The sequence below is a fragment of the Neodiprion fabricii genome, chromosome 3 (assembly GCF_021155785.1).
Source record: "Neodiprion fabricii isolate iyNeoFabr1 chromosome 3, iyNeoFabr1.1, whole genome shotgun sequence".
Lineage (NCBI taxonomy): Eukaryota > Metazoa > Arthropoda > Insecta > Hymenoptera > Diprionidae > Neodiprion > Neodiprion fabricii.
This window is the reverse complement of record NC_060241.1, coordinates 5,844,465-5,872,184: the sequence shown is the minus strand read 5'-3', so window position 1 is coordinate 5,872,184 and position 27,720 is coordinate 5,844,465. Positions and strand designations below refer to the sequence as shown.

At 41.7% G+C, this 27,720-nt stretch overlaps 1 protein-coding gene across 2 annotated transcripts; it reads right to left on the bottom strand.

Annotated features, from left to right (window-relative positions):
• LOC124177805 (protein embryonic gonad-like) lies at positions 1–25,345 on the bottom strand. Of its 2 annotated transcripts, none has more exons than XM_046560633.1 (3): positions 24,826–25,345; positions 20,114–20,191; positions 1–3,573 (listed from the first exon to the last, which is right to left on the bottom strand). In XM_046560633.1, the coding sequence occupies exons 2-3, from the start codon at positions 20,189–20,191 to the stop codon at positions 2,437–2,439; spliced, it is 1,215 nt and encodes a 404-aa protein (XP_046416589.1). In that variant the 5' UTR covers positions 24,826–25,345; the 3' UTR covers positions 1–2,436. The 2 variants fall into 2 exon arrangements, with proteins under 2 accessions (XP_046416589.1, XP_046416590.1); XM_046560634.1 differs by lacking the exon at positions 24,826–25,345 and adding an exon at positions 23,829–24,056.
• Positions 25,346–27,720: the final 2,375 nt, after the last annotated feature.

Sequence of the window (27,720 nt, the reverse complement as noted above, 5' to 3'; positions counted from 1 at the left end):
ATAGCTGGCTAAAAAATGAATATAAACAAACGTTCCAGGCGACGTTTTAAAGAGGACAAGTTTATCTTCACTTTGTTTTCTTAGAAAATTATCGATATTTTTTTTCACACCCCAGAACGTATTTTTTAACCTTTTTTAGACGCCGAAAATTGACTCTACAACCTGTAGAAATTTTTTTTTCTTGGTTGTTTCTGTGATGAACTTAAAAAGAATATCAAAACCTACATGTTCGTTTTTTAAAAAGTTTTGTACGATTTTTGTTCGCCCCAGCATTGCATTTTCAACTGAAAAAGATATTTTTTTTTTTTAAATGCTGTGACTGAATAACTGGGGGTTTCAGAGAAAATGTTGGGAGGGATGGGAAGTTGTAAAAAAAAGTTTAAACAAATTGTCAATCACGTCTCTTACCTCATGTATCCGAGTTTTTCGTTAAAGAAAAAAAATCGCCTTTGTGCCGATCAGACGATATTTATCGATACATTCAATTTTTCGCGATAATTAAACACAACATGCCTTGAGTACGTTGAATAATAATTATGCCTAGTTTTTAAATACGAACTTCTTTATATTCAGTAAATTTTATACGTTAAAACTTTGAAATAATTACAAAATAATTAAAAATATGAAAAATTGTGGAAAAATTGTTGGAATAATTTTATTTTTAACCTTAAAAAATTGTAGTTAATTAAAAATGAGAAGACAAACAAGTTTTCTTTCGCGATAGATTGTCTCAGACCTCATAATTCCATGGCCATGGTCAAAAATACTTACCGGGGTGAAAAAAAATTGTAGAGAAGTTTCTGCAGAAGCAAAATGAAGATAAACTTATGTTTTTTAAAACGCCGTTTGATTTCTTTGATTATGTTTATTTTTGATTTCGCTATCTAACTTTTAGTGCGGAAATAAATTTCGCCCGGTCTACCTAAACTTTTGGCCGGCAGTGTATATTTAGATGTATATACATATGTTTATTTATAGCATTCGAAGATTATATTTACAACTGCAACCACTCAACCTTAGGTATCTACTGGCCTTGCATCATCACAATAAAATAAAATAAAATACAATAATAATTAGGCTATACGTAGAATAAATTCCAAATATATCCTTCATTCATACCGCGCACTCTTTTCTTTTTCCTACGTCGCATTCAATATTTTACATATATGTAATGCACATATGCGTATATCAAAAATACACATCCAACGCTAAGAACATATAAAGTTATCAAACCAAACAGCTAATTTATTTGACTCTCAGTTTATTTGATTCCAAAAATTTCTCATTCAAATCAACCACTTCTTGGTTAAAACGGTTTACAGTTTTCAAAACAAGTAAATATTTATTTCGTAATATTAAACTGGAACTTTCGGAACGACAACTTCGCTTGAATCGACTTCAGACTTTCAAAATTTGTAATGTTAAATCCATTATAGTCGTTCAAAATAAGACAAATCGTGATAATTTCATGTAATACGACAACTGAGAGCTTTTGAATCGTCAATCACGAATCTGAATTTGTAGTTCGAAATTTGAATTAGGTACTAATATTTATTTTTTCTCTCTGCAAATTTGGAACCTGCAGTATGAAAATGGATAGCTCGATGGTTGAATCGTGGACAGTTTAAAGTCGCTTGTTTTGGTCCGAAATACGGATTTTTTAAAATCCAAAACCACATAAACGGTCGCATTGAATAAACGTACTCTCAGTACTGTGCAAACGCATGGATTATTTAGATCACTTAACATTGATCAAATCCAATAACTTATTTTCCTGGTGTAGAATGAAATATAAAAAATATACATTTGTTAGAATTTATGCATAATGGTTAAATATCGACATACCCACACATTTACATATATGTAATATATATGTATAATATATTTATATAATATACTAGATTGAGAAACAATATATTAAGGCACCGAAACTATTATATATATACTGGCCGATATATCCGCAATATAAATTTCTTCAATTCTCATAATAACTTTCTATTATCATACCAATTACGTATTCCTCAATATTACGTCTTTTAATTATAAACACATACATATTCAACTACGTATTTACGTCTAGATAACGTATTTTAATTTTCGGGATAATAAATTAAAAGTGGACTCGCACGAGAAAGAAAAATATAGGAAGAAATTAAAACACGAAAGAGGAAGAAGAAACAAGAAATAAAATTATAAATCTCGCACTACACGGCGGTATTTACAAATTGAACACATGTTTGCATAAGAGGTTGAAAGACCACCGATTCCACTGGGATCCGGTCTTTTCCCCATGTATCATAAAAAAAAAATATGTATATATAAAATAACCTTGTCAATAATAATGATAATCATAGTGATAGGTGTAATAATGATAAAAATAATATTAATAATATCAATAAAATTGTGTTAAGATAATCGGGACCGATCCCTGGGACCCTAAAGCGACATAGGTAACTCCGCGGGCCTCTTGACCCCGAGGGTGAGGTCGAGGGGTTTACTTTTGACGGCGGGTGGTTCCTCCTTGGCGGTACTTACGCTGCTCGAGCTAGCCGAGTCCTCCGCGGAAGTTTGGGAGGCTCGGAGTCCCGACGAGGCCCTCGAAACGGGCCTGACGCTGAGGTCGATGGGTTCCTCCTGTTCGACGGCAAGACCGCCGGGACTCGGACTGACGAGAAGGAGATCGCCGCCCCTCGGCGAGTGCTGGGAAGTCGTGGGGGTGACAAGGCCCAAACTGTGGTGGGGGTAGCCGGTGGTTAGAGTTACGGTGGCGTTTATCTTTCGGGGTGGAAATTCACGCTCGGAAAGCGGTGGCGATGCCTCCGTTTTGAAGTAGCTCATCGCCGAGTTGCTCCGCGAGTCGTCCTGGTCCTGTTCACCGGCCGAAGAGGCGCCACTGTCGCTCGGCGTTTCGGCGGCCCGTTTGTAAGGCGATAGAAAGGGCCTGCAGACCTCGGGACTCGACGGTGGCTCCCTCTCGGCAAAGTTTGGCGGGAATATCGGGGGCATGGATGCCGGGTGTTTCGCGTAAGCGAAAGAAGGGGGCGTCTCGTTCCTCGGCGGGGTTCCCGGAGGCTGCTGACTCACTCGTTCGCGCTCCTTTTGCCACGCCAAAAGTCGGAGCTGATTTTGTAGCGCGATGTCGTCAGGGTGGGGAGACTTGTTGCCCCTCTCGCGTTCGTGCTTCAGCATCGCCACGTGTAAAAGGTGCGACTGCAGCGCCAAGTCCTCTTGGCTCGGCGATGCGCGCTCCTTCGCATCCTTGCCGTAAAGGCCCAACTGGCTCTGGCTCGGTGGCGGTAGAAAACCAGGAAGAAAACTGGGAGCGAAGGGCGCCGTGCTGTGAGCCCCGCTAGCTTGCGTACTGTTGGACTGCTCCTGGAGGAGGCAATGAATTTTGAACCAGTTGGAACGACGACCGTAACGTGAACCCGATTTTGACATTCCAACAAGCAGGCATTTTCGCAAACGGCACGCTTTGCACGCTGTTCGGTTTTTTTTGTTTATTACGCAAACGTTTCCGTTCTTGCACTCTGATATGCTCCCCAGGTTGTTGTATGTCCGGCCGAAGAACGACTGTAATCAGAAAATCGTAAACTTGAGGTTAGAATATCATAAACCATGCGAAGTAGCTGTAGGGTAGGTGACCCAATCACGGAACACGTAGTAGTTCATTACTTCGTTTTCCATTCAACATCTGTTACATCGTGATTTTAACCCTTCGTATGAACACTGGGACTTTTAAAGAACAGTTGTTTTCCAAACATCAATTTTTATTAACAATACTTCAAAAATTTTTAATCTACCAACGTTTGGATAATGTAGTCAACGCTTTGAGAAGAAACCCTGAATTTTTAATAATTTATTGATAACCTCGAGCACGTCGAAAAAGTGTACAGACAAAAGTTGTAAAAAAAAAAAAATAAAAAAACAAGTGTTCGTACGAAGGATTCAGATCGCTTACTTACGAAATAATGATTTTTAAATCGAAAGAATTTTTTGGAATATTTTAAGGTTGCTTATTAGTCAAAAAATCAGATAAATAGAAATCGATGCATTTGTTCCAACTACGCAGCTCTCGAAAAATATTGTATTTAAATTGCCGATTTACTAAGTGCGTTTCGTTAACACCTTCGCTATGAAAATTATGCCAGTGATGAGAAATTCGCCAACTCGATATTAATTTGAGTTTTTACGACCCAACTCAAAGTTTCTATGCCGATTGATTATGTTTATCAGTCAAATTTTATAAAAAAAATTTGTTTAACGTTATGTCTGCTACTGGTTTTTAATAAATTTAAAAAAAAACAAGGGAGGGGGGTCCGTAATTGGGATACCCTCAATCAATTTTTACCGTCCGGCCAACCCGGAACTTCTACTCGATATGAAGTAGATTAAAAAAGATTGGCAGAGTTGATGGATTCGTAGAATAACAAAAATTTTTTTGGATCATTCATCTCAATTGAAATAAGAAAAAATGACACTCTCTTTAATTCTTGTCCGTCTGCCTGAGATCGGTGTTTCAAATATCATCGTTTTGAAGTCAAATTCGCAACAACTCAGTCAGCCGCCGATTTTATTCAAAATATAATATCTCTTTACACATTTTTTTTTTTTTTTTAACCTTGTACACATTTTTTTTTTTTTCACCGTAATATTTGTAGTTTTCGAGTTTTCACTCGCGTCCCCAATTGGTGATCGGTAGCGAAGTTTCGAGAAACTCATGAAAAATGGTGCCGTGAGGACAACTCTGACCAAACCTGAAACCAGTGCATAAATCGGCTCATTTTACCGGTTGTTCTTAATCGGGAATATAAGTTGTCGTTACGATGCTTGCGTTAACGGTTTCGGTATTTATGCGTTCAAATAAGTTTATGCCGACTTGGTCGTTCTTGCCATTCGTTGCGAGTGATAATTTCACGAGTAATTTCAACCACCGGAAAGCGAAGTTTTTATTATCCCATAAGTTTTCACGGGCCAAAAGTTGCATCGGTGAAAGCAGTGTATCGATTACTTTACTGCACGCTATTGCTTTCGATGCCATTTTTCGTGAATAATATTATTTGGATTGCACAACCGGAAGTTGAAAGTCAGATCCGGTTTTAACACCTTGAATTACAAAATAGCAGCCGCGATTTGCCGACGTAAATTTGATGATGATAGTTACACGAACTATGTTGTTACGCACGCTTGAATTACATTAATCGCATGCGATGAATCTCCCGAGTATTGCAAAAAAAAAAAAATTAAAAATAAACAAATAATAATAATGATAATAATAATTCCAGTGAGCAACAAAACTAAGTGTTAAAAACGTCCGTTAAATCCCCGTACCGAGAGACAGGTAAAGAGAAAGATGATACGGAATGAAGCAATTGAAATTAACGCGCGAAACGATCATTAGTTTTACGCAATCGTTAAGAGTCGCAGAAAATAAAAACGGACTGGTTTGAGTGATAATTAGCAGGCGCTCGTGGTTCTAACACCTCGATTTTGTAACGCATTCGTATAGAAATAAACATAACCGTGAAATTCGTGGGACTGTGAAAGCGAAATGTCGTATTCAAAGAAAAGACGTGTTAAACATCTCTCGACCTATGCTTAATATTCAAACTTCCAAGAATTATTTCAAACGCTCTACGTCTGTCCGCTAATTGCAAGTCGAGGATAAAACCTCTGTTTAAGCAAAACCGTTTCTGCGATAGCAAAAAAATCTGCTCCGTAACTAGGTAAAGGATGAGGTAACTGGTATTTTGAATCTCGCAACATTCGATATTGAAAACGACAGTTCGATTCGGTTTCTTCGGGCTACCGCCTGAGATCGGTAAGATCGACTATCCCGACGGTTGGTCTAATCTATCGGAGGGCTCGAGCAAATTCGATCGTAAAGTTAAACGGTTGTTGGGCAGCGATAAACCGCGGCTTACAAGCAAGTGCGAATAACCGAGACCTCGGCCGTTCATCGCCGGTTAATTTACGATCGGCTTTCGGGACGCGTAGCCGATCTCTTTGTACGCGGCGCGGCGTTGCGCGGCGCTGCGGTGCGCCGTGAGGATCTGGGCCCGGGCCCAAGGATTCCGGGCCCCGAGGTCCGCGCTGGGGTCGCGACTTCAGCGCCGCGTCACGGTCCGCCGGGCGCTCGCTTGTCCCTCCGATATAATTGAGATAAGCCGCGGGATAGAAACGGGGCCCGTTTTACGCCCGACGATCGTCAGCCTAGCTAAAAGACGAAAGAGGGCAGCAGTTCCCTCGTGGCATGCTGACCCATTTCACACACTCCCGGGCAACCTGCGAAACCCACAACTTCCCGACAGCTTCGCGAAAGCTCGACGCGAAATCATCCTTGAAAGGCCTTGCAGAGCTTTGTTCCGGAAGCCGGTGCGATTTGAACCTGCGTCAAGATTTCTGTCGTGATTTGTTCACTTTTTGAATAACATCGTTACAAAGATTTTCCATATCATCTCAAAAGTTTCACCCCAGACGACGATTATTTTTCTCCATCTTGAAAAGCGAACCAATTTTCTTTGCGTTTACTTTAACAATTTTGTAGACTTTTGAGCTAGTAAAATAAGCTTTCAGACATGTAGGAGTTTTCGTTTTTTTTTTTTTTTAATTTATATTCGAATATCTCTTTGAAAGAATTAGTCGACTATCAGATATGTATAATATTATCGATTTGAATTAACGATTCATCGATCGTTTCTACATCTTGAAAAATCACTGGACTATTGAGTAATAGACAGTTTTCCGAACGGAAGTTTTTGCCAAGATAATTTATACAAGAATCACAAGGCAATCAAAAGATATTGCTTACTTTGGTATTTGGTTCTAAAGTGCAGTGAGCAGAAAGCGAGTTTATTTGCAACGTGCGAAATTAAAGCTGGTGCGAAAATAAAATTTCCACTCTACTATACGAGACGCCTTTTCCGTCGTGGAATGCCGACTGATTTTGGTTCTCGTGGAAAAAAAAAACAACGGAATTCCTGTGTCGACAGGCATTTTTCCAATTTTATTAACCGATAGCTTCTCACTTCGTGGAAAATGTCACAGATCTCGAATACATGCTATCCGCAGGTGTAATACCGACTCGTTGCTCAACTCGAGGCTGGAAATAATTGTCCTCTCATTTGGACGGAAGTTTGATTCGCACGTTTTGAAGTTCACCGCTATTTGAAATTGAAAAATTTATTTCAGCCGCATGAGGCTTTTTATTCTGAAAGTTGATCGACCTCAAACCGTCAAAAATCAAATCGCAAATTGAAAAAGTCTTTCGCACTTGGCTGACCGTGGACAATAAATATACTGGTCAAGAAATCGCGTCTTATGGCGTTACAAATCGGTCCAGGATTCCGGGCAAGCCAGGCTGTTCGATTTAAAATATAATCCAACAACCCGGTTGGGCACGAGAAATTTTCCAGATCAATGCGACAAATTTGTACCGATCGTAAGTACCGATCCGTAAATGGTCCTGCGACTAGAGTCGTTTTAAGTTTGGAGCGTTTTACACGAAACTTGATCGTCGCATTGCTATATATCTGTCTGTATCTTTACCATCGAACAAGAATTGCTCAAAGCCGTTTTTCCGTTTACTGTACGTGGCTTTGCGCTTCGCCTAAAGCGATTTAAATCATTATTCACTCTTCCGCCAATCGAACAGCATTTCTATCGTTTCATTGACCGTTTTCATTTCATTCATTCTATTTTCGATGATTTTGTTTTGTCAAATTTTACAGCTACTTTGACCGATCTTCCCAAAAAACGTTCTCGAAAATTTCAAAAATAATCTCCATGATTCGACCTCACTTGGCAAAATTTGAAAACAAATATCTGATTGTACGTAGAATATTCGAGAAATTTCGTTTAGTCTCACTCTCAGTGGTCGGATTTTGAGACGGAATAAGTGAATGATTTTGAACAATGAATCAAAAAAAATGATTCAATCCATTCAACTGAGTCATCACTCTCGAATCATCTTCATATCTGTTTACACACAACTGATTTGAGATTGAATAAGCCGACGTGAGTTTCGTTCGACTGAGTCATATTTATTTTAATGAATTATGAAATGAACACGTATCACATTATCAAGTAGGCAACGAATCAATCATCAACTTCTCCTCAGCACAGTTCGTGAAATATTTTCTTCGATTTCGCTACATCAAATATTGCCCACACGATATGCTTCCAATTCCTAATTCAACAACAAGTTTACATTGAATATTGACCAATTTTTCCCCCTAGAACTTTAAAAAATTATCGCTTCTCGATACGACAAACGGGGCAATAAAATCCCACGATTTTCCATCAAGGACAATCCTCCTCTCCGAGTGCATCATCCACTTACTTGGGGACAATGAATCTGAGACGGCTAATTTTTTACACTAGACAGTTATGTTGGCAACACCGAGAAACCTGCAGCGCCACAGTCGGCCGAGCGGGAAATAAACTCAATCCCAATAAACATAACATAACCCATGACCGTCGAATCTGAGCTTAGAATACTTGTTGACGTATTTCATTTGTTATAACAATTATAAAAATTCAGTAAAACAGTTATCGTTAAAAATAAAACTGTTTAAATATCGTTGGAATTACGAAAAACGAGGCATGCGTAACCATTTTGCGCTATTCTCGATCCTTTTTTGGTAATTGCAACGCAAAATCAGTTTGTGAGGTTTACTCTACTTTTTTAGTTAAACAAGGCTTTAACGTCAATTTATCGTTGCACGAGCGTTAAATTTTCGCAACAGTCGCAAGAAAATATATCAACAGTGATGGTAATGATAAAGAATAGTAACGGATACCAGACTTTCCGGTAACGGCTAGAAAACTAATTTTCATTTTCGTACCTGGAACCATATTCTTCGATCGTGGTAAAAAATGAAAATGGTCAAGGACCGAGCGGTAAACGTAACTAAAAATTTCCCTCATTGTCAGTGTAGGTTTTTCCGTGTCGCCAACATAACTGTCTAGTGTAAAAAAATGATCCCTCTCAGATTCATTGTCCCCAAGTTCGTCGTCGTTCCCGAGTTCTCTAATAGATCGGCGCAGTCCTCCGTCTCCCTCTTCGGCACCTGTGCGCCAGGCAAGATATTCGCCTCCTTTCCTCGTCCCTCCCACGCCGGATAAAATAGCGGCGTCCTCTTCCGTCTCTCTTAATCCCCGGCGTTTCTCAGCCGCTGGACCCGCGGCCTCCGTCCTTTTCTCTCACCAGTCGTTCCGCCCGTATCCTCTCTCTCTCTCTCTCTCTCTTTCTCTCCCTCTCTTTCTCTCTCGGACGCGTATCAAGAATCTATATTAAGGTCGTGGGAATGTGAAACGGCCGTTTGAACGGTGTGTGCGTTCTACACGTATATATTACACCGATTCGCCTATACGCGCGGCTATTCGCACATAGCTCTTCGTCACACACACACACACACAGCAATATGTAATGATCTATCAGTCGTAGGTGGAAGTTGTGTGTTTTTACGTTTAATTGCGTAAGTCAAACATGAGGATATTCACGATGACGTTTTCCATGATCGATTACATTATATTTCGTTTGCTACTTTTTCACTATTTTTCCTCATTCGAGACAGAAATTGCCCGTTAACCGACATTCCTTTGCTCTGATAGTTTCGTGTTTCTTTTCATTGTTTTTTTTTTTAATTTATCGCTTCGTTTTATATTATACGCAACCGGAAATACTTTTTCCCTGATCGACAAAATAACGCGTGCTTCGATCAAATAGTAGCTGCAGTCTCCGTAGGTTTGCAAAATTTGAATACAATGGAAAATTAAATCGAAAATTTTTTCATGGTGAATCAAAAAGGTAAAATCTTTGCGAAATTTTACAGCGGGAGAATAAAACCTGTTTGATTTGCATGCTTGGCGGTAATTATAGGGACACAGATTTTTCGGAGTAAAAATTACTGGGATTGCGGTATTCGACAAGTTCAAAGAACATTATAGTAAATGTAACTTTAACATGCTAATGTGTCATTTTCACCGAAATAACTGTAATTTTTACTACATAACAGTGCGTCTGTAGTCCATGTTATAATTATCTTGGTGAATGTAAATTCAACCAAATATTTTTATGCCTCATTTTTGATAATCCATTTCAGTTTATTACATTACACAGCGATCGAATTAAACTTTTTCCCGTGTCAATTTGTGCGAACGTTTTACGGGACGCGTTTAGCGTATCTATTATGCCTTAGTCATACGTATCCAGATGCGGGAAATAACGCTTTCGCGGAAGTCATTTAGTCCGGGGAACTCGCGTGGATTACGACGTCCGCGTGACAATTAATCAGTGCACGAGGATGAGACTGGATGATTATTATAATTGGCGCGATGAAGGTTCGAGGAAACACACCGCTGACGTTTAGGTCTTGATTTAAACGCTTTGAATCGCGTTGCTTGAGCGGTTTTGGTTTTCTTTCCTCCGTTTGATTAAGATCTTTAATTATTTTTCATTTTTAATTTTTCATTTCGATTTCTTCTCCCCTTATAGTTTTTGATTATTTTAATACCGAGTCGTATTTATTTCTTGTTTCCACATAGAGCCTTTTACAACAAGTTTCGTTTTTTCGAGAGATTAGGGAAAGAAAAAGAGATTTGAAACAACGTTTTTACACGTACGAACATTTTCAAGCTTGCGAATTAGAAAGAAAAAAGTCTCGTTGACGTCACGCGTCGAGGATTTTTTTCTCGACGTAATTTTATACCCTGGTAAGAAATAAAACAGTGTAGGTACGGTGTGGGGAAAAAAAAGGTATAAATATACGTAAGCAGCGATTAATTCTTGTAATGATTTAACGAGAATTTCGCGAATAGGTAAACGATTATACGTATCACGAAATTCTTCGCCTAGCTCGCCAATTCAGGTTGTCTCAGTCGGCAATAAAAAAGAATCGCATATTTATTGATTCGAGATTAAATGTTCCATACGTGTCTGGACTTTGGATAGTATTTTTTTTCCTCTTCATCTTATTCTGCGATTATATATAAACGAAAGATAAATAGCCTATTCTTCTCGCTCCGGTGCTGCTTGAAGCAAAAATCAAATATTTGTAAGTCGAGAACGAGTGGAGAAAGAAGTAAAAATAAGCCACCGATTTCTATTCATAATATCCTTTTCTTTCTTCAATTATAAGTAGAAAAAAACATGTTCCATACGAAAATTAACGTTCCAGTAATAATTCGGTTCAATAAAGACGAAGTAATTGGTTGAAGCTTTAACGCTCGTGTGAATGGCCGTTCTAAACGTTGCTGTGGGTGTCGTGAATCACGTTGTGAAACGTCGCAATTTGTTTTTGCACTTAACAATATACGGCCAACTCACATCATGTCCAAATTGGAAGCGAAACTTAAGATTATTAACCCGATGTTACGAGTTGCCTGTCCGAGAGTTTAAACTTTCCTCCTTAAGAATTTCGCGTATGTACCGCCAATTTGTTGCAACAATCCAAATCCCTCATCAATCAACTGCAAAGCAAGATTAAAATAACAAACGATTAACTTGTAAACTGTAGTTGAAAGGAAATACGGCCTCTTAAATCATCGGTGCATTGTCGATCTACCAAACAGCGATTACTCAAAATCCTTTAGAATATTTTCTCCGTATGAAGATAAACTTGTTTTTTTTTTTTTTTTTTTTTACAACGAAATACGGATATTGCAACATAGATTCGACTTCTTTTTAGCAAGGAATTTTTATCGCCTTACAATTTGCTGCCAGCTTTCGACCGGCATTCGAAAATCTTACGTCGTATGGCTTGGTCCACGTCAGACAAAAGCCTACGTGAGTGATTCAGAATCAGGATTAGTCGCGATTCTGTATTCCAGTTTTCATGCCGGCGTTGCCGATCCATTCAAACGGTCCGCTCCTCGTTTCGGACCCGTACAAAACAGCGTTATAACAGTGTGCGGGGGCCTCGCGAGCGGCTTAGAAATCATATCAAGTCGTTGACTTGAGTCGCCTCCGCGTGGCGGCATCGGAAGAAGAAAAAAAAAAAGGGTTACGAGGATACGAAGAGAAAGATCACGAAGCGAATTTCGGCAATGTAGAAAAATCAACCAACGATATGTGAAAAATTTTTCGCTAACAAGCTTTATACTTTGTACCGAAACAAAAAGATCCAAAGATATTGTAAGCGTACCGAAAAAAAAAGCGATAGTTACCGATGCGAACCACTTGGATCTTTTCGCAACTCAAAGACCCCAATCACACTATTCATACCTGTATGTACGTATAATATATGTATAGCACAATATTATGTATACCTATGTATGTAGATATAACAATATGATGTCATCGGTAAAGAAGAGACCTTGGACATGCCGCGTGTTGTGTGAGCCGAATGCCAATATCGGTCGCAGCACCGATTCACTCTTGTTTTCGTTCCAAAAACTAGGCGCAATACGGGGCCCGGTGGGGCCTGAGAGGCAAAACGGAGCGGGGATGGCAGGGTGATGCCCCCTGCCCCCCCCCCCCCCTCCCCCATCGCCACCTAATTTCCGAATCAGTCCCGCTCACGGAGGCACTTAAAGCGGTAGGTATTCGGGGGCGAGAAGGACGTGCGCCGGACCGAATACTGGAGCGTCGTTAGAGGCCCTGGGCCCGGGAGGGGTGGGGGAAGGGGCCCAAAGGGGGGCACGTAGGCGCCCTAGATCACGCTCAATGAGTTATTGTTGCCACAATCGGAGGCGAACCGAAGCCGCGCCGCCACCCGGCCAAGGGCGTACGTCCGTTCGGAATCGTTTAAAATGCGCCGGGATACACCGAGCGGCGCAACCCTAATGGCCTCACGTTCAGGTTCAAACGCGAAACAACGATCTTTCTTTGAACGATCAACGCGCGCCGTGCCGCCACAACGTTGGGTAAGAAGAACGATATTGAGAAACTGCGACGGGTAACACACACACAAACATATATATGTATATATTATTATAATCCGCGTATCACTTGCGTAATAGAGATTCCCTTTTCCGCCATTGTGTGACATAACCTCTTAGGTGAAAATTTATAGACGCGACGTCTGAATCATCGCAGATGCAATTCGGTCAACCGTTGGCAGGTTTTGAATTTTTGGATTCGTTGAGCAGGGCTTTCGGTGAAATTTTTATGAGTCGTTTGTTTTTGATGTTGTTCGAAAGAAGTTGTTGTGAAATATTTCTTTCGGAAGGATTCGGATCACAATGGTAGATTTGATTTTTTTTTTTTATTTTTCTCAGGACAAAGACTATTTTAATCTCAATGTTGTTGGGAGGAACTTTTGAATACACCGATTTCGGTCATTTTAAAAACGAAGAACTCGGTATTATCAAAAATTTACCTCAAGTTTATTATTAATGTAGCAGTCGTTTTGAAAGGAAGAATTTAATATAAACTGTCAAGAAAGTTTATCTTGCAATTAAGTATAGCCGACTTTTTGTGGTTTGCAAAAATAAAGTCAATCAAAGAGAGGACGAGAAAAAAATTTGATGCCTCGAAAAGGGTGATAAAAGTCTTGGAAAGAAATCACAGCAGGTACAATAAATGTCATATTTATTAATGTAAGCTGAGGAGAAGCTTATTTGTCTACATTTACTCGCAAACGAACTTCTTAAAATACATGAAACCCGTAAATTGAATGATGTGAAGGAGAATTTTTTTTACAATTTTGAAATCATCCTCAGCAAAGATGTGAAACCAATTTCTAATACCAGTTTAAGCATAAGCCGTCGTGGATAAACTCAGACTCGTTATAACGCATTTTGTTGGGAGGAAAAAAAAAACCAAAACAGTTGTTTTCAGTACGAGCGAAAGAAGAAAAATCAATCCTGCAAAAGTTTGAAGGTGTCTATTGATCCATTGATCATTGTAGGCAACTATTAATGTAAAAAATTTGATTCGCACCCAATATGCGAATGATGCGAATCAAATTTGAAATTGGCCGTGAGAACTCTGAAATGACATTGCTCACGTCAAATGTCATTCAAAATCGGTGCGCTGCGACAGCGACACTTCTGCCCCCCTGGTGGCAAGTTTCGCAACTACACAAGTGTCACTTCGCATGGTTGTAGAGCCGAAAATCGGCGATCGAAATGTAGCAATAACTGACAAACCCCAATTTTTCACTCGCGGTACCTTTGTAGCCAAGTTGCGTTTAACGCGGGGGCAACGAATCGATGATTCGATGCCTGAAACTGCATTTTAGGTTAGAATTCGATCTCGGAACGCAGCGCGCAAACGAGCATCGAGACCCGCGTCGTGAACCGGCGCCCTCTGGCCGATGGGTGCGCAGAGAGGAGAGTCTAATAATTTAGCTTTCACTCGGAGAGATGTGTCTTGTAACTCCTGAACGGACGAGTTGATGTCTGTCCCTCGAACGACTCGGTTTGAAATCTGGCATCCTTTCCCAGCAGCTATTCAACTTGGGCATCCTTGCTGAAGCTTATATGGATGCTCTTTTCACTTGGAAGAAACGAAGCCTCGTTGTCTTAAGTTGCGAGTGGAATTGCAGGTGCTATGAACGAAATAGGTTGTCATTACACGCCACTCAAACAATGTATCGTTAGTCTGAGTATGTTGTAACATGGCAAATCAGATTGTTGTTGGTGGTAGTATTTTTGCTCGTGGAGATGTAACTCAATTAGTCAGTGAGAAAAGAATGCTTCGACAATTTTCTACCGTTTACATTTGACAGATTTTATACTTGTTGCAGGAATTCGGTGGAATTATTCAATGGAATAATTTGTATAATTAGGTAATTGGATTCGTTCGTAACATTCCGAGGAATATTTAAACAAGTATTCGATAAATCGAAAGTATGTTCGATCGTAAATCGGAAAATTATCATAATTTGTATCATTCGATTCGAATTTCCGGATGAATTTTCACAACAAGCTTTGATAACCTCTGTAAGATTTTTTCGGTAAAATTTCATGATTTCAAAACTTGAGCCGATCGGTAACCGATTCCTCGAACGACTTTGAGCATATATTTAAATTGAATATAACTTCATTCCCCGCGCACGTGCCCAGAGTTTTTTTATTTTTTTTTTCTCCTTGATAAATTCCGCGGTGAAACGAAGCGGCCGCATAATCAGTTTCAGACTTAAATCGGTCGCCGCGTGAAGGAGAGGTTTACACGGGGAAAATATATCGGCGGGGTGGTTTTGAGTTTACGACGAAGAAGCAGCCGCCGTGCTGTTATGACAGTTTAACGAGGGAATAAATCGGCGAGCGAGACCGGCGAGCGATTTATACCGATGAAGTCCGCGCGCTGTGTTCGCAACAAATTGTTGCAGGTACGATCGGAACGGCTTCCTGTCCGCGTCGGGTTCTTCGATTCCTCCGGATCGCAGCCGTCGCCGATCGAGACAACAGCAGCTGGTCGAAACGATCTTCGTAGGTTGCATGAATACACGCGCGTGAAATATCGGTCAATCTATCCACGGCTCTCGGGCACATGGAAGCACTCCGGGTATTCAAATGGCGGGCAATTAGAGCCGTAATGGCAGCAGTTAAGCCACAGCAGCTCCTCCTGAAGCCGATCGCCGGTTTCGAGTTGGTAACTCAACCTGCAACAGCGCACTGTGCGCAAGAGGAACGATCATCATGCGCGAATCCGATGCCCAGATTCTTGCCGTGTGTTGAACACGCGTCTCGCGCTAATGTCTCTTTATGAGGGAGCTAATTGTACCGAGAAGATATCACGGGGAGATTTGCTCCGCGGCGTAATCGACTTTACGACCCTCTTAGTTCAACGCAAAAACATCGCAGCGCAATACGATCGTCGAAAAGTTAAAGAAGGGGAAAAACCGTTCGACCCCCGTAACGATACCCGATTTGCATCGATCCTCCAACGATCGGTATCCGTGGCGCCACATGTCCCGACTTGCCAACTCCTCGCTTCGTGCCGCTTCTCATTGTATCGAACGTACATTTCACAGACGTTAAGTGTCCCCGATCCGTCGATGTTGGCATTGTCTCATCGCGGTAGCTATCGGTACGACGAATATGTCATCTTCTGAATCACACCAGCCAACCGGAGGCTCGAGTACCGTCCGTATCGAGGCCTCCAGGGGTGTGGTCCGGAATTTTGACAATGGAAGCGCATAATTTCGTGCATTGAAGCTGGTGCCGATGGTGTTGCTGGAAAAACAATGTCCACTCACAGCTTCTTGGCTATTTGCATGACAAGTGGCATTCGCGACCCGGATAGCCGATGCGAACTCTGTTGTAATGTTCGGATTTTGTCCTGCCTCGAGTAGCTCGATTGACCCGCGGCAAGGAACCGCGCTAAAGCCTTGCAAATTGGTTCAGAGAGTGAAGAGGCTCCTTTCATGCCCCTAAATATTCATGCGGTACGCACATTTCGCGTCATATTATATGCTGCTGCATAAACGGAAAGACTGGTAGCTACGTGGCAACGAATATGCGGGGAAGGAATGTGAATAACAAAGTAACCCGGAGGAACATACTTTACCAAATAAAAGGTTAAGGTTTCGAAAGCCACTCCGGACGTTTCTCGCCTCGCACTTATTTCACGCGTGACGCACAGTTTCGAGTAGTAGTTAGTATGCTAATGAAACGCGTAACGCTACTTCACCTCATCGCTCGCGCTGTTCATTTTCGTTGAATTATTTTGAATATTCTCAAATGTCATTCTAATTGGCGTTGACCGTCCCGCAGGAGCAGCAATGCCGACTATCGGCCCTTTTACCGGGCCCCAAGAATGTCTCAAGAGATTGGTTCGTTCCTTGTGAACGACGTCGAGTTACCGTGAATGGACGATATTTCCCACTTATAACCACCGCATGGTCAAGGCTGTTGAGGTTCTGTGAGGAGCGGTTGATTACGCACTGCACCTATCCAAGCCGAAGGTGCAAAGGAGTGCTTCTCCAAAGTCGATTAACTCCGGTTGGTACCGTTCGGATTTCATGACTCCGGAGTTCCGTGGCTTCGAAAGCTCATGACGAATGGGCCTCATCGCCGGGGGAAACTGTCCGGACACGAGTAAGGCAGAGGTGAAAAATATCCCCTCGGTGAGGCGTTGGGCGAGGGGTTTTCAGAGGAGGGAAAGAGGACAAGAGGCAGTTGGTCGTCGGCGCGGTTCTACTCGGGACGTCGAATGAGAACGCGGAGCGGGTATAATATTTATGGTTCCAGAGTGGCGGACAACGCTGGGAAGCGTAGAGTCTAATTTACCTAAAACGCGTTATCTGAGTCCTACGACTATCCAGGAAATGGATGGACGTAAGGTATTGCTCGTTGTTGCCCTAATGAGGTCCAATTACTATCGGCAGCTCTCGGTCGCTTGGTATTCACAACCGATATCCGACTCGCTATGTGTAATACATTGGTATTTGAATATAAAGAGAGTCGAGGTGAACACCCTGTTTCTGAAACCACAACGACGCCGTTTCACTAACAGCGTTCGCTCTACGTCCTGGTCCAAATTTTCGTTATCACCGATCGGAATGATCGAGATTTTCGTTCCTGAATGGGAAAAATTTACTCAAGGAACACCGAGATATCATTTTTCCTCGAAACTTGGACTGTTCGGGACACTTTATTGACCATTGGTATTCATCTTAAAGACTCTTGACTTTTCGAATTGCACCGATGACCATTGCAGCTTTCACATCTCGAATCTCAAAAGGAATTTTCACTCTCCGATCGGACGAAATGGTCTGCTTACGTTTTTCACGATTTTCATGTAGAAAGTCAGAAAGATACGAACTGCTGCACTGAGAGAAATTTTTAGTTACGGTTACCGCTCAGTCCTTAACTATTTTCATTTTTTACCACAATCGAAGAATATAGTTCTAGGTAGAAAATGAAAATTAGTTTTCTAGCTGTCACTGGAAAATCTAGTATCCGTTACTATTCTTTCTCATTACGATCGCTGTTGCTCTATTTTCTTGCAACTGTTGCGGAAATTTAACGCTTGTGCAAGAATAAATTGACGTTACAGCCTTGTTTAGCTAAAAAAGTAGAGTGAACCTCAGAAACTGATTTTGCATTGCGATTACCAAAAAAGGATCGACGATAGCGCAAAATCGTTACGCGTACCTCGTTTTTCGTAATTCCAACGATATTCGAACAGTTTTTTTTTTCAACGATACCTGTTTTACTCAATTTTTCTAGTTACTGTAACAAATGAAATTTTTCTCAGTCTGGTACGAGTTTCCGTTACCCATCGAGTCAATGAATCAACAAGTGTCTAAGAAGCCGACGTTCTTCGTGGGATCCGAGAGCCGATGCAATCGATCTTTTGCGGATGGTCAGAGCATGATCAGCGGTAATCGATTGGACGCGGTCGAATCTCTCTCTCCGTGTCCATACACACGCCTTCAATCCGCCCTCTCGGATCCCTCGGTATTCCACTTACGGATTCGAGCCGGACTCGGGCCTCTTCCTCGGTGTACGTTGACGATTCGCCTTGGCCTATCAGCTCGGGTTCTTTAAACTGGAGTAACAGCCTGCGTGCCGATCACCGGGCGCCTTTCGTTCTTCCCTGGTTGGATGTGTGCCACGAATCGCGGGACGATTTCTGAGTCGATAAACTCTGGATTGGTCTCATGGAGAAAAGAGTTACCCGCCAATCCGGCGGGAAATGGGCCAAATAATAAAATTGGACGGCTGATTGTTGCTCGGGCACTTTTGTCCCGTGGTTCGTTAATTCGTTGCTAACTACAGACTGCCTCGAAGAGAATATTCTCTTCTCGAAGGGAGCCGGGACTTGTCTCGTCGCTTCGGTGAACCGATTAACCGACTTCTTCCAGGAACGTCTTTAATTAATTACCAGCTTAGCTCCCGCGAGGTGATCTTCTCTTCTCTTCTCTTCTCTTCTCCTCTTCTCTTCTCTTTTATTTTCTTTTCTTTTCTTCTTTGCCTTTTTCCCAACAGTCGTGATTCGCAGGTCGGCGCAGCTCGGATCGATCGATGGAAATTCATCGGCGTCACCCAAGTTCCGTCGGCAAAACACCGACCGAGGAATAACTCCAACACGCCTTCTTTCGCCCGGTGAGTATAAACGTAAAAGCATTTTGGAACACTCGTGTACTTTGGGCCAGTTTATACACCGCACTTTCGGCGCGTGGCAAAATCGTGTCGTACACGTGTGCGGCACTGGGAATTCCGATTAATGCATCCAGCGTCATTTACGCCTATCGCGGTTTGGCGATAAGCACGAAATTCCTCGACAATTTAACCGAGGTGATAAACATTGGTGACAAAATAACACAGCCTCTCTTACGCGAAAACGAAATTTCTCAACGCCGGATCGTTAATGAATAACATATGAATCGAAACATGGTTTTTTTGATTTTCAACAAAGGATCAAATTGCAACGGTAAAAAGTCTGGCGCTGATTACTTATTTTCTCGTAATTTGAATTCAGAAATATGGTATCAAGAAGCCAAACGGTAAATTATAACTAATAAGTCAGACGGAGATTAAATTCTGCCGATATCAGTTTTGTTTAAAATTACATTAAAAGTTTTCGCTCTCTGATCAGTTATTACACAAACTGTTTGAGAGTCTTCAAAATTAGTTTCTCTCAGTTTCAAAATCATTCATAAACAAACGTCCTGTAGGCTAATAATATATACCAAGTTTCACACGCGTCTGTGTAAAGATAGAAAGATAACTTCGATTTTGTCATTGCTATGCGATGGTTTGATTTGGAGGCACAATAATGTTTTCATAACATATTATTTAACTCGATGAATCTTGAAACTGTAATAACTCTCGCTATTGCGTAAGAAAAACTTTTAAAGGTTGCCGATGAAATGTTCCCGAATATTGGAAATCGCAATTCAGAATTGAGACCTGTTTTCTTAACACCCGATGACTGAGCTTAAATAATGTGAGTGACTTTCATCACTGTTCGAGATTGCAATCTCGTTGGAATTTGCGTTGCGAGTTGTTTTGAAAGTAAAAAAAAATAAGGAAAGTATATAGTTACAATACGAAGCCATAGTTTTCGGCGACTATAATTACGATTCGAAGTTTTTTAATATGTTTTTCAAAAAGAAAGAAACACTGCATCCAGTTTGATTCCGCATACTAATAATTTCCTCGATCGGTAATTAGTGCGAGTGGTGATCAAGACCTGATCTCGGGTATAATTTACCTTGCATCCTTCGCACGTAAAAGCTCCAAAGTGGAAGCCTGCCGCCGGCTCGCCGCAGACTTTGCACTGCTGGTTCATCTGCAACAAATTAAAAATGGACATTAAAGGGGGGGGGGAAGGAAACAACAACAACAAAACGCAATTATGTGATAAATATGTGCCTGCAACACGAAAGTGGTGAAAAATGTACGGCTCATGTCGGAAAACCCAAGCAGGCTGCACATATGGGATGACGGCAAGCTGCGTGCAAGCTACGAGGCAACTCGATCGTCGTTCTTGCGAAGAGTGGAATAAAATTATCCCCGAATCTGATAAGTCTAATTTACCGGGTCCAACCGCGTCATTTGACATTTTAAACATCTGCCTCGCGCAGTTTGTTTCCGTCTCTTCTAAATTGTCCCACTTCTGTCGCGCGCCTCGCTCCTCATTTCCTATTCGATGGTGGTGATAAAATACGAAATTAAAAAAAAGAAATAAATAATTAATAAAAACAACGAAGATCGGAGCTACGTAAAGTAACGCGTAACTAACGCTGCCCCAGCTAATTACTCCCGCCTAGCTCCGATACAACGATGTTACATTATCGCATGTATATATATACATATATATCTGTATATACATATACACGCATACATGCCTTTTGATTTATCATCGGGTTCCCCGGGCATAAAATACGCGCCGATAACTTAACTGCTAATTTATACGTTAAATCCGAGTTAATTGGAAATAAAACATGGTGGTTGTCAAACGCGCGTCGCTCCGCATAGGATAACATTTGCTATTTAACCGTTTAGATCGATCCAAACGAGTATACTTATTTCGATATTAAAGGTACCCTGCAACAAAGTGTCGATACATTCGTGTATCACCGGCTATTTTGTCACCCGTGAACCTAATGGATTTGATAACGTAGGAGAAAAAACAAACAAATTAAAAAAAAAAAATTTGTTTTTCTTCCAGCTCTCTCTCCAGAATAAAATTCCAATCCGACGCTACGTTCCGAACTATTTTAATTAGTCTGACGTAATTGGAGCTCGGTCAGAGATCCGGTCTCGCGTTGAATCGTCGCCAGCGCTCATTTATGCACACTCGGTACAAGCTCGTGCGTTTGTCGCAACGCGCGATATGTGGCACGAGCTGAAATTCAAACGGTGAAACGTTTTTTGGTTAGTTTTTTTTTTTTTTTTTTTTTTTTCCTCGCCCGCGACATCCCCGACTTCATTTCAGACGAAGAAAGATTCGGTAAAAATTGACGTGGAAATGTGGAAGCTAAGTCTTTTCGACGAACTATATATATACTTAGCTACGCTCGTAAGTTTCACGGGTATATATCTAGACGAAACCGTAAAGTCAAACAACACCCAGTAGCCCAGTTTTTCGAGGCGAGTCAATATTTGCCAAACACTCGACCGTTAATGAAGTTGGCGACGCGTTCCTGCCTCGCTTTTACCTGCTCCAAATACAAGACCGGGTCAGGCAAAGCGATCTGATCCTATTATACCTCTTGTTGTATATATATATATACATATATATACATATGCCCTGATGCACAATGCACTTTACCCCGTTTTTACACCGCTGCTCGAGGCCGAAGGGTGAAAAGGGCAGCAGCCCCTGTTTACGCGTCATTAAACTCGTGGGTTCATCCGGTTTGTCTTCGGGTGTTGAAGACTTGTTCTTTTTATCTTATTTTTTAGCCCTCCTCCCCCCCCTCCCTCCCCCCTTCCCTCGCCCTTCGTCCGCTTGTTCTTTTCTTCGGACGAACGAAGGGCTCGAGCCCTTTATTCAATTCCTTCGTCAACTTTTTGCCCTTTCGACTCCTCGGCGTCTCGAGGATTCGCGACGAAAGTTTAGAGAACAGAGAATACGAGGGAGAGAAAGACGGTAAAACAAATTGCGACCTGCGACATATTTCGATTCTTGCGCAAGTATTATGTGTATAGGTATGCGAACACGCCAACGGCACGAAATCGGGTGATCGGTGAACGGGCAAGGATCATCGCGAATGGAGGGAATCCATTGTGAAAATGTCTTGAACGAGGATCTAAGGATTATTGTGGCAGTTTTTCTCGTTGACCTATAATAAAAAAAAAAAAAAAAAAAAAAAAAAATATGGAATAATGGAATTCATTCGTGAAGGTAAAACGGACCAACGGAACTTGTGCGTGAATACGTACAACGAGCGGGTTCGATAATAATGCAAACCTCGAGAATGACTTTCAGTTTTGCGCAATTTGTATTCTGGGATTCGGTTTTAACGATCAGCCTGATTGATGATCGCGGACCAAGGCGGGTTCCGAGGAGCGGAGAAGAAGAGGTCCCTCGGTTTCTCGGTACGGTAAAGTTATACCTAGAATCTCTAAGACTCGGTTCATACAAAGTCCTTGAAAAATGATCCTCAGCTCCCCAGGGACACGCGGGACTTCTTCAAGTTAATGTTTTCGCAATCTGCACAATACCCCTGCTGCCGGGAGTCTAAAGACAATTAATATCCTTCCGAAGGATCATTTATACCCGCCGTTTAAGCTCCCGTCGCTGCAAGGACGACAAACCCGCTTTATTCCTATCCGCGCGGCATGACCGATCCTATTTTTAACGCAACCGATCTCCTACCAAAGAAACTACGACGATGCACCCTTTAGCTCAGCCGCTTTATTCACTTGTGGGAATAACCGCGCAACATTTTCCTCGTACCGAATACTCGAGAGGAATTCGAATTTCGGGGCGCGTCGAATTCACGTTCTCAAAAATAACAACCGACCACTGAAACCGATCGCTTCACCCCCGGCAGCCTGAAATCGGATATCGGTTGTGAATCGAAATCGATCTCCGGATTAATCGCGATCGCCGTCCGACCTATCGCATCGTTACGGAATTCTCCCGTGGATGATGATTAGGAACCCCAGTTGATATAACGATCGGCGAGTCTCTGTCCGTTCGTCACGTCGCACTCGTCCTTGTTTCTTCACGTTTCTCCTACGTTTAAACGCCTCGATTTTACCACCCTTGGTTGGAAAACCGGCGGAATTATCAACGTTCGTGTCCTACCTTAATCACAGTTTATTTCCAACTTGAAACGATCTTCGTTACTCCGTATAGCCTCAAAAAATCATCGAATTTCGATTGATTTTTTATATTTCACATCCGCCATATTGCATCCATCGTCTTGGATTTAGAAATGATCAAATTCGGATTTCGAATTCGCGATCAACGAGCCCGACAGCCGTCGAATAACAAAATTCCGACCATAATATTGACTCGAAAAAGTGGTGACCGAAGGAGTTAATCGGCGTATCCGAACCCTTGGCGCCCTTTGCTCAGTACCACGACCCTAAACGTCACCCGGTTGATTGTTCTGCGCCCGATTTGCCCCGAGGACTCGTTACCAACGTCTGTATCAACGCCGCAGGAATTATTCTATCCGCAGTCAAGCACACGAGGAGGAGAATAACACCGGTAGGTACGTAATAAACCGTAAGAAAGGTCGACAATGGTTCTTGACATACCGCAGACTTTGGGGCGCGCGCCAAAAAACAGGGAACGGGGGGGGGGGGGGGGGGCAATAAATATATTTTGACATGGGAGACTAGACGCCGTAGTAAGAATACTCTCTCTCTGTGTTACATAGCGGCGAAATCATGCACGGCTTATTCTTATTCATTTCCTCGCCAAGTTGTTTTTTTTTTTTATTTATTACGGGGTTCTATATACGCACCGTCCGTGATCCTTATTCATAGCATCCGTGCGGTGCTACAATTTCGTTTTGACTAGTAGGCAACGCCCGAGGTTGAGTGGACTGCATTGTCATCAGATGCAGGGCTTTTATGGGGGGGGGGGGGCTCCACAATGTGAGAATAAGATGAAAATATTATGGGGATTATACGTTGTGCGGATGGTGATAAATATCGCGATATGTTTTTATTACGTTTTCGTCTCTGTCGTTATATGTTACGCGGTGTGACGTTTCGAAAAAGAGTTGAAAAAAAAACACAAAAAAAAAAAAAAATTATTGTGAAAAAGAAAAGTATACGCCACGCCGTACAAATTACGTTCGCGATTAATTGCATGTTATTGAAATTTACGATCGATTCGCAAATATGTATGCAATGTTTTTTGTTTTTTGTTTTTTTTTTTTTTTTTTTTTTTTTCTCAAAGAATGAAGAAAATTTCGACCAATAACAATGTTAGAAAGTTGCGAAGTATGAATTTTTTTTCCAAATTTACGTCGAGTTCTTTATACACCCGACGACATTTCTTTCAACTATGTAAATCGGTGGAATACGTTTCAGCTGAAATAACGCGAACGGTACTTTCAATCATTCGGCATTGTGTCTTGAGAACAAAAGCTGTGTGTAAAGTGCGTCGCGAATATTCACGTGTTGGAAAGAAAGAAAATGGAGAAAAAAAAAAAAATTGGGACGACAGAGAGGCGGGGAGGAAATTATTTAAACAATGAGGAGAAAATGAAGAGAATGAATTTCGCAAAACACGAAAGAGAGAACGATTCGAAGTAACGACGGTGAAAAGCTCGCTTGGAACGGGATTCCATCGGGAAAACTGGAGACTTTAATGCTCGCTTATAATAAGACACGCGCCGCACGATCGAGTCGCGATCTTGAGAAAAAGGGATTACAAGATATTTTTTGGTTTCGTCGTTACAAATTATCGACGTTATCTAACGACTATTAGATATTTAAAACAATTTCACCGACCTTTAACGACACGTATTCCGATGGCGTCTGACTTGGGATATTATATTCACCGGTAACAACACACTGAACAGTCTGTCTCGTTCTATTAGACACCCAACCAAATCATCAAGTCATTGGAAATATCGTCTATAAAAACATCTCGCCTCATCAATATCCGCCACTTACGTAGCTCCGAACAAGCTTTCTTCCGATTATTATCACCCGATTTTCACCCACAAATAATGAGCAATTATTAGTTGAACTTTTTCGTTACGGTTTAAAAATATCATTCTAAATAAACACTGCAACAGTCGTTGACCAACCCTGCACGGTTTTTTTCTTCACCGGTTATTAAAAACTCTCCTCGAAGAGTTTTCTCTCTTCCAAGCACAAGAGCGAACAATGTTTAAAATTAGAAAAACAAACAACGGAACTGTGTACAAATAAAAAAAAAAAAATACAACACACGCAAAAACGAAAAAACAGTCTCGTACAATCGTGAAAACTCTGTTTTATATATCGCCTCCGTTTGAGAATTCCGATTTCCTCCCCCTCCCCCCTCCCACTCCCCCCCACCCCCACCCCACCCCCACCCCGATTAAAAACGACGATACTCCAGGTGGTCACTGCAGATGACCCGCGTGCACGCGTGTGCGTGCAACAATATCCAAGTGTCACGATGACGCACGTCTGGGCACGCGTGTTTGTGCGCGTGCACCGATGACGTTGATTTCCGGTTGTAATATTTTAATCCAAAGCGCGCAGGATGCGACGATCCTTAAGCGCATGTAATCCTCGCGTCAAGTCGAGCGAGTTGCGGAACGGGAAAAATTTTACGCCGACTCGAATACGTCCAACCGATGAATAAACAGCACCGTGTCTACGTTGATCCGATTTTCGACAACGAACCGTTCGGTTTTTACGAACTTCTCGTGGCTGCGTCCGATCGATGTTGTACATCTAATTTACTTTTTGATGTTGATTTTTTTTTACCCGTATCCGTGATCTCGTGTTTTCGTCTTTCCTCGTTCAGGTTTTACCGTTCCATTATTCGACCTACCCGAGTTTTCTTTCCCGTTGATTTATTTCCTTTGTTTAGTCGTTTCGCTTTGTATCGACGGTTTAATTCTATTTTTAATGTTATTGTTTTTGTTTTTTTGTTTTTTTTTTTCTTTTTTCTTTTTTCTTTTTTCCTTGCTACCGATAGTGGCGCGGAATCGGTGCGACCACGTCGGTGGACGGGAGAAGACTGGCTTGTTTAGATCGCCGACCTGTTGGGCCGCACAAGGTGCTATCCAGGTGAATCGGCCCAGTGGTGGGGGTACGACACGCCCATCGGGACCGCCCATCATCGTATCGACCAATCGCCGTCCGCCGATCGCTGCCTTTCCGCCAACGGTTGGTGCCGATTTTGCCGGACTCGGTTCGGGGCCTTACCCCTCGTTCTGGTGGGGACCGACGGCCCGTTCCCCAAACCATCTGCGGACAGCAGTTACAACCACTCCGGATATATAACAGCTTAAACCTATTTCGTACGCATCTATTAAATCGGTTCAACTCACGCCGGCCAAAGTCAGAAACCACAAAATGGTTTTGCCCCTTTGGTAAGCTACTTATTGTCCCTGATCCTTTTTCTTCTACTTAATCTATGTTGTATGCAGTGTGTATGTTTACCGGCAAACAAAAACAGAATTTCAAACCGCGTTACAAACGATCATACTATTATTTGTAGCGGAAGAAGGTTCTCAGCGATGTTCCGAAAAGTGAAAACATCATTTTCTCCATCTTAAAAAGCAGTCGGGACTCGCAACCCTAAGATTGTAAAATTCAAAATCAACATATTACTGAGAGGAATTTTTAGTTGCGGTTACCGCTCAGTCCTTAACTATTTTCATTTTTTACCACAATCGAAAAATATAGCTCTAGGTAAAAAATTAAAATTAGTTTTATAGCCGTTACCGGAAAGTCCAGTATCCGTTACTATTCTTTCTCATTACGATCACTGTTGCTATATTTTCTCGTAACTGTCGCGAAAATTTAATGCTTGTGCAACAATAATTGCCGTGTTTAACTAAAAAAGTAGAGTAAACCTCACAAACTAATTTTGCATTGGAATTACCAAAAAAGGATCGACGATAGCGCAAAATGGTTACGAGTACCTCGTTTTTCGTAATTCCAACAACATTCAAACAGTTTTTTTAACGATACCTGTTTTACTCAATTTTTCTAGTTACTGTAACGAATGAAATTTTTCTCAGTTATTACGTATAACAATTGAAAAATTGAATAAAGGAGACGGTGTATTTAATTTCGAAATTATCGTGATCAGAGTATAATATATATGTGTATATATATATATATATATATATGTTTATATAACGTAGACGTATCCAGTCGCCATTGGGGCATTACAAACGGGAAGATCGGCGGCAGTAGAATGTCGAAATGCGTTCACTCCGGGTATAACGGTAGGGTTTAATGTTGGACCGGTGATAAATTAGCGAAGATGTCCTGGGCCGGGACGCCGGTTGAAATTATACGGAATGAAGAAACAGGTTTCGGTCCCGCGTCACAGCCTCCGGCTATGGACTGACAATCAGCTGTGAACCAACGCAGCGTAGATTCGGGTGCACATCGATTCGCGATATCGATCGTTGCGAATTTCTCATCGATTTCAACGCTTCTTGTCGATTTTCGCAACGGCGAGAGTATTTGTCTTCTCAAATTCCGGACTGGTGAACAGGAAGAGAGGATCTAGCTTGCCGCAGCGTTTCGAAGAATGAGTTCATCGGCGGAGGGCCGAGTCAATATCAGGCCCATCTGCCCTCAGGAACGCCGTTTCTGCATCAACGATCAAACACTAAACACCCCGGATACCTTGGAGAGCTTCGCGCTTGGCGTGTTAACCACGGCCAA

Coding starts and splice junctions, on each gene's coding strand:
- LOC124177805 (XM_046560633.1), bottom strand. CDS start 20,191: ATGAACCAGCAGTGCAAAGTCTGCGGCGAGCCGGCGGCAGGCTTCCAC. Junction 3,574..20,113: donor TTACGTGCGAAGGATGCAAG/GTAAATTATACC, acceptor TTCTGATTACAG/TCGTTCTTCGGCCGGACATA.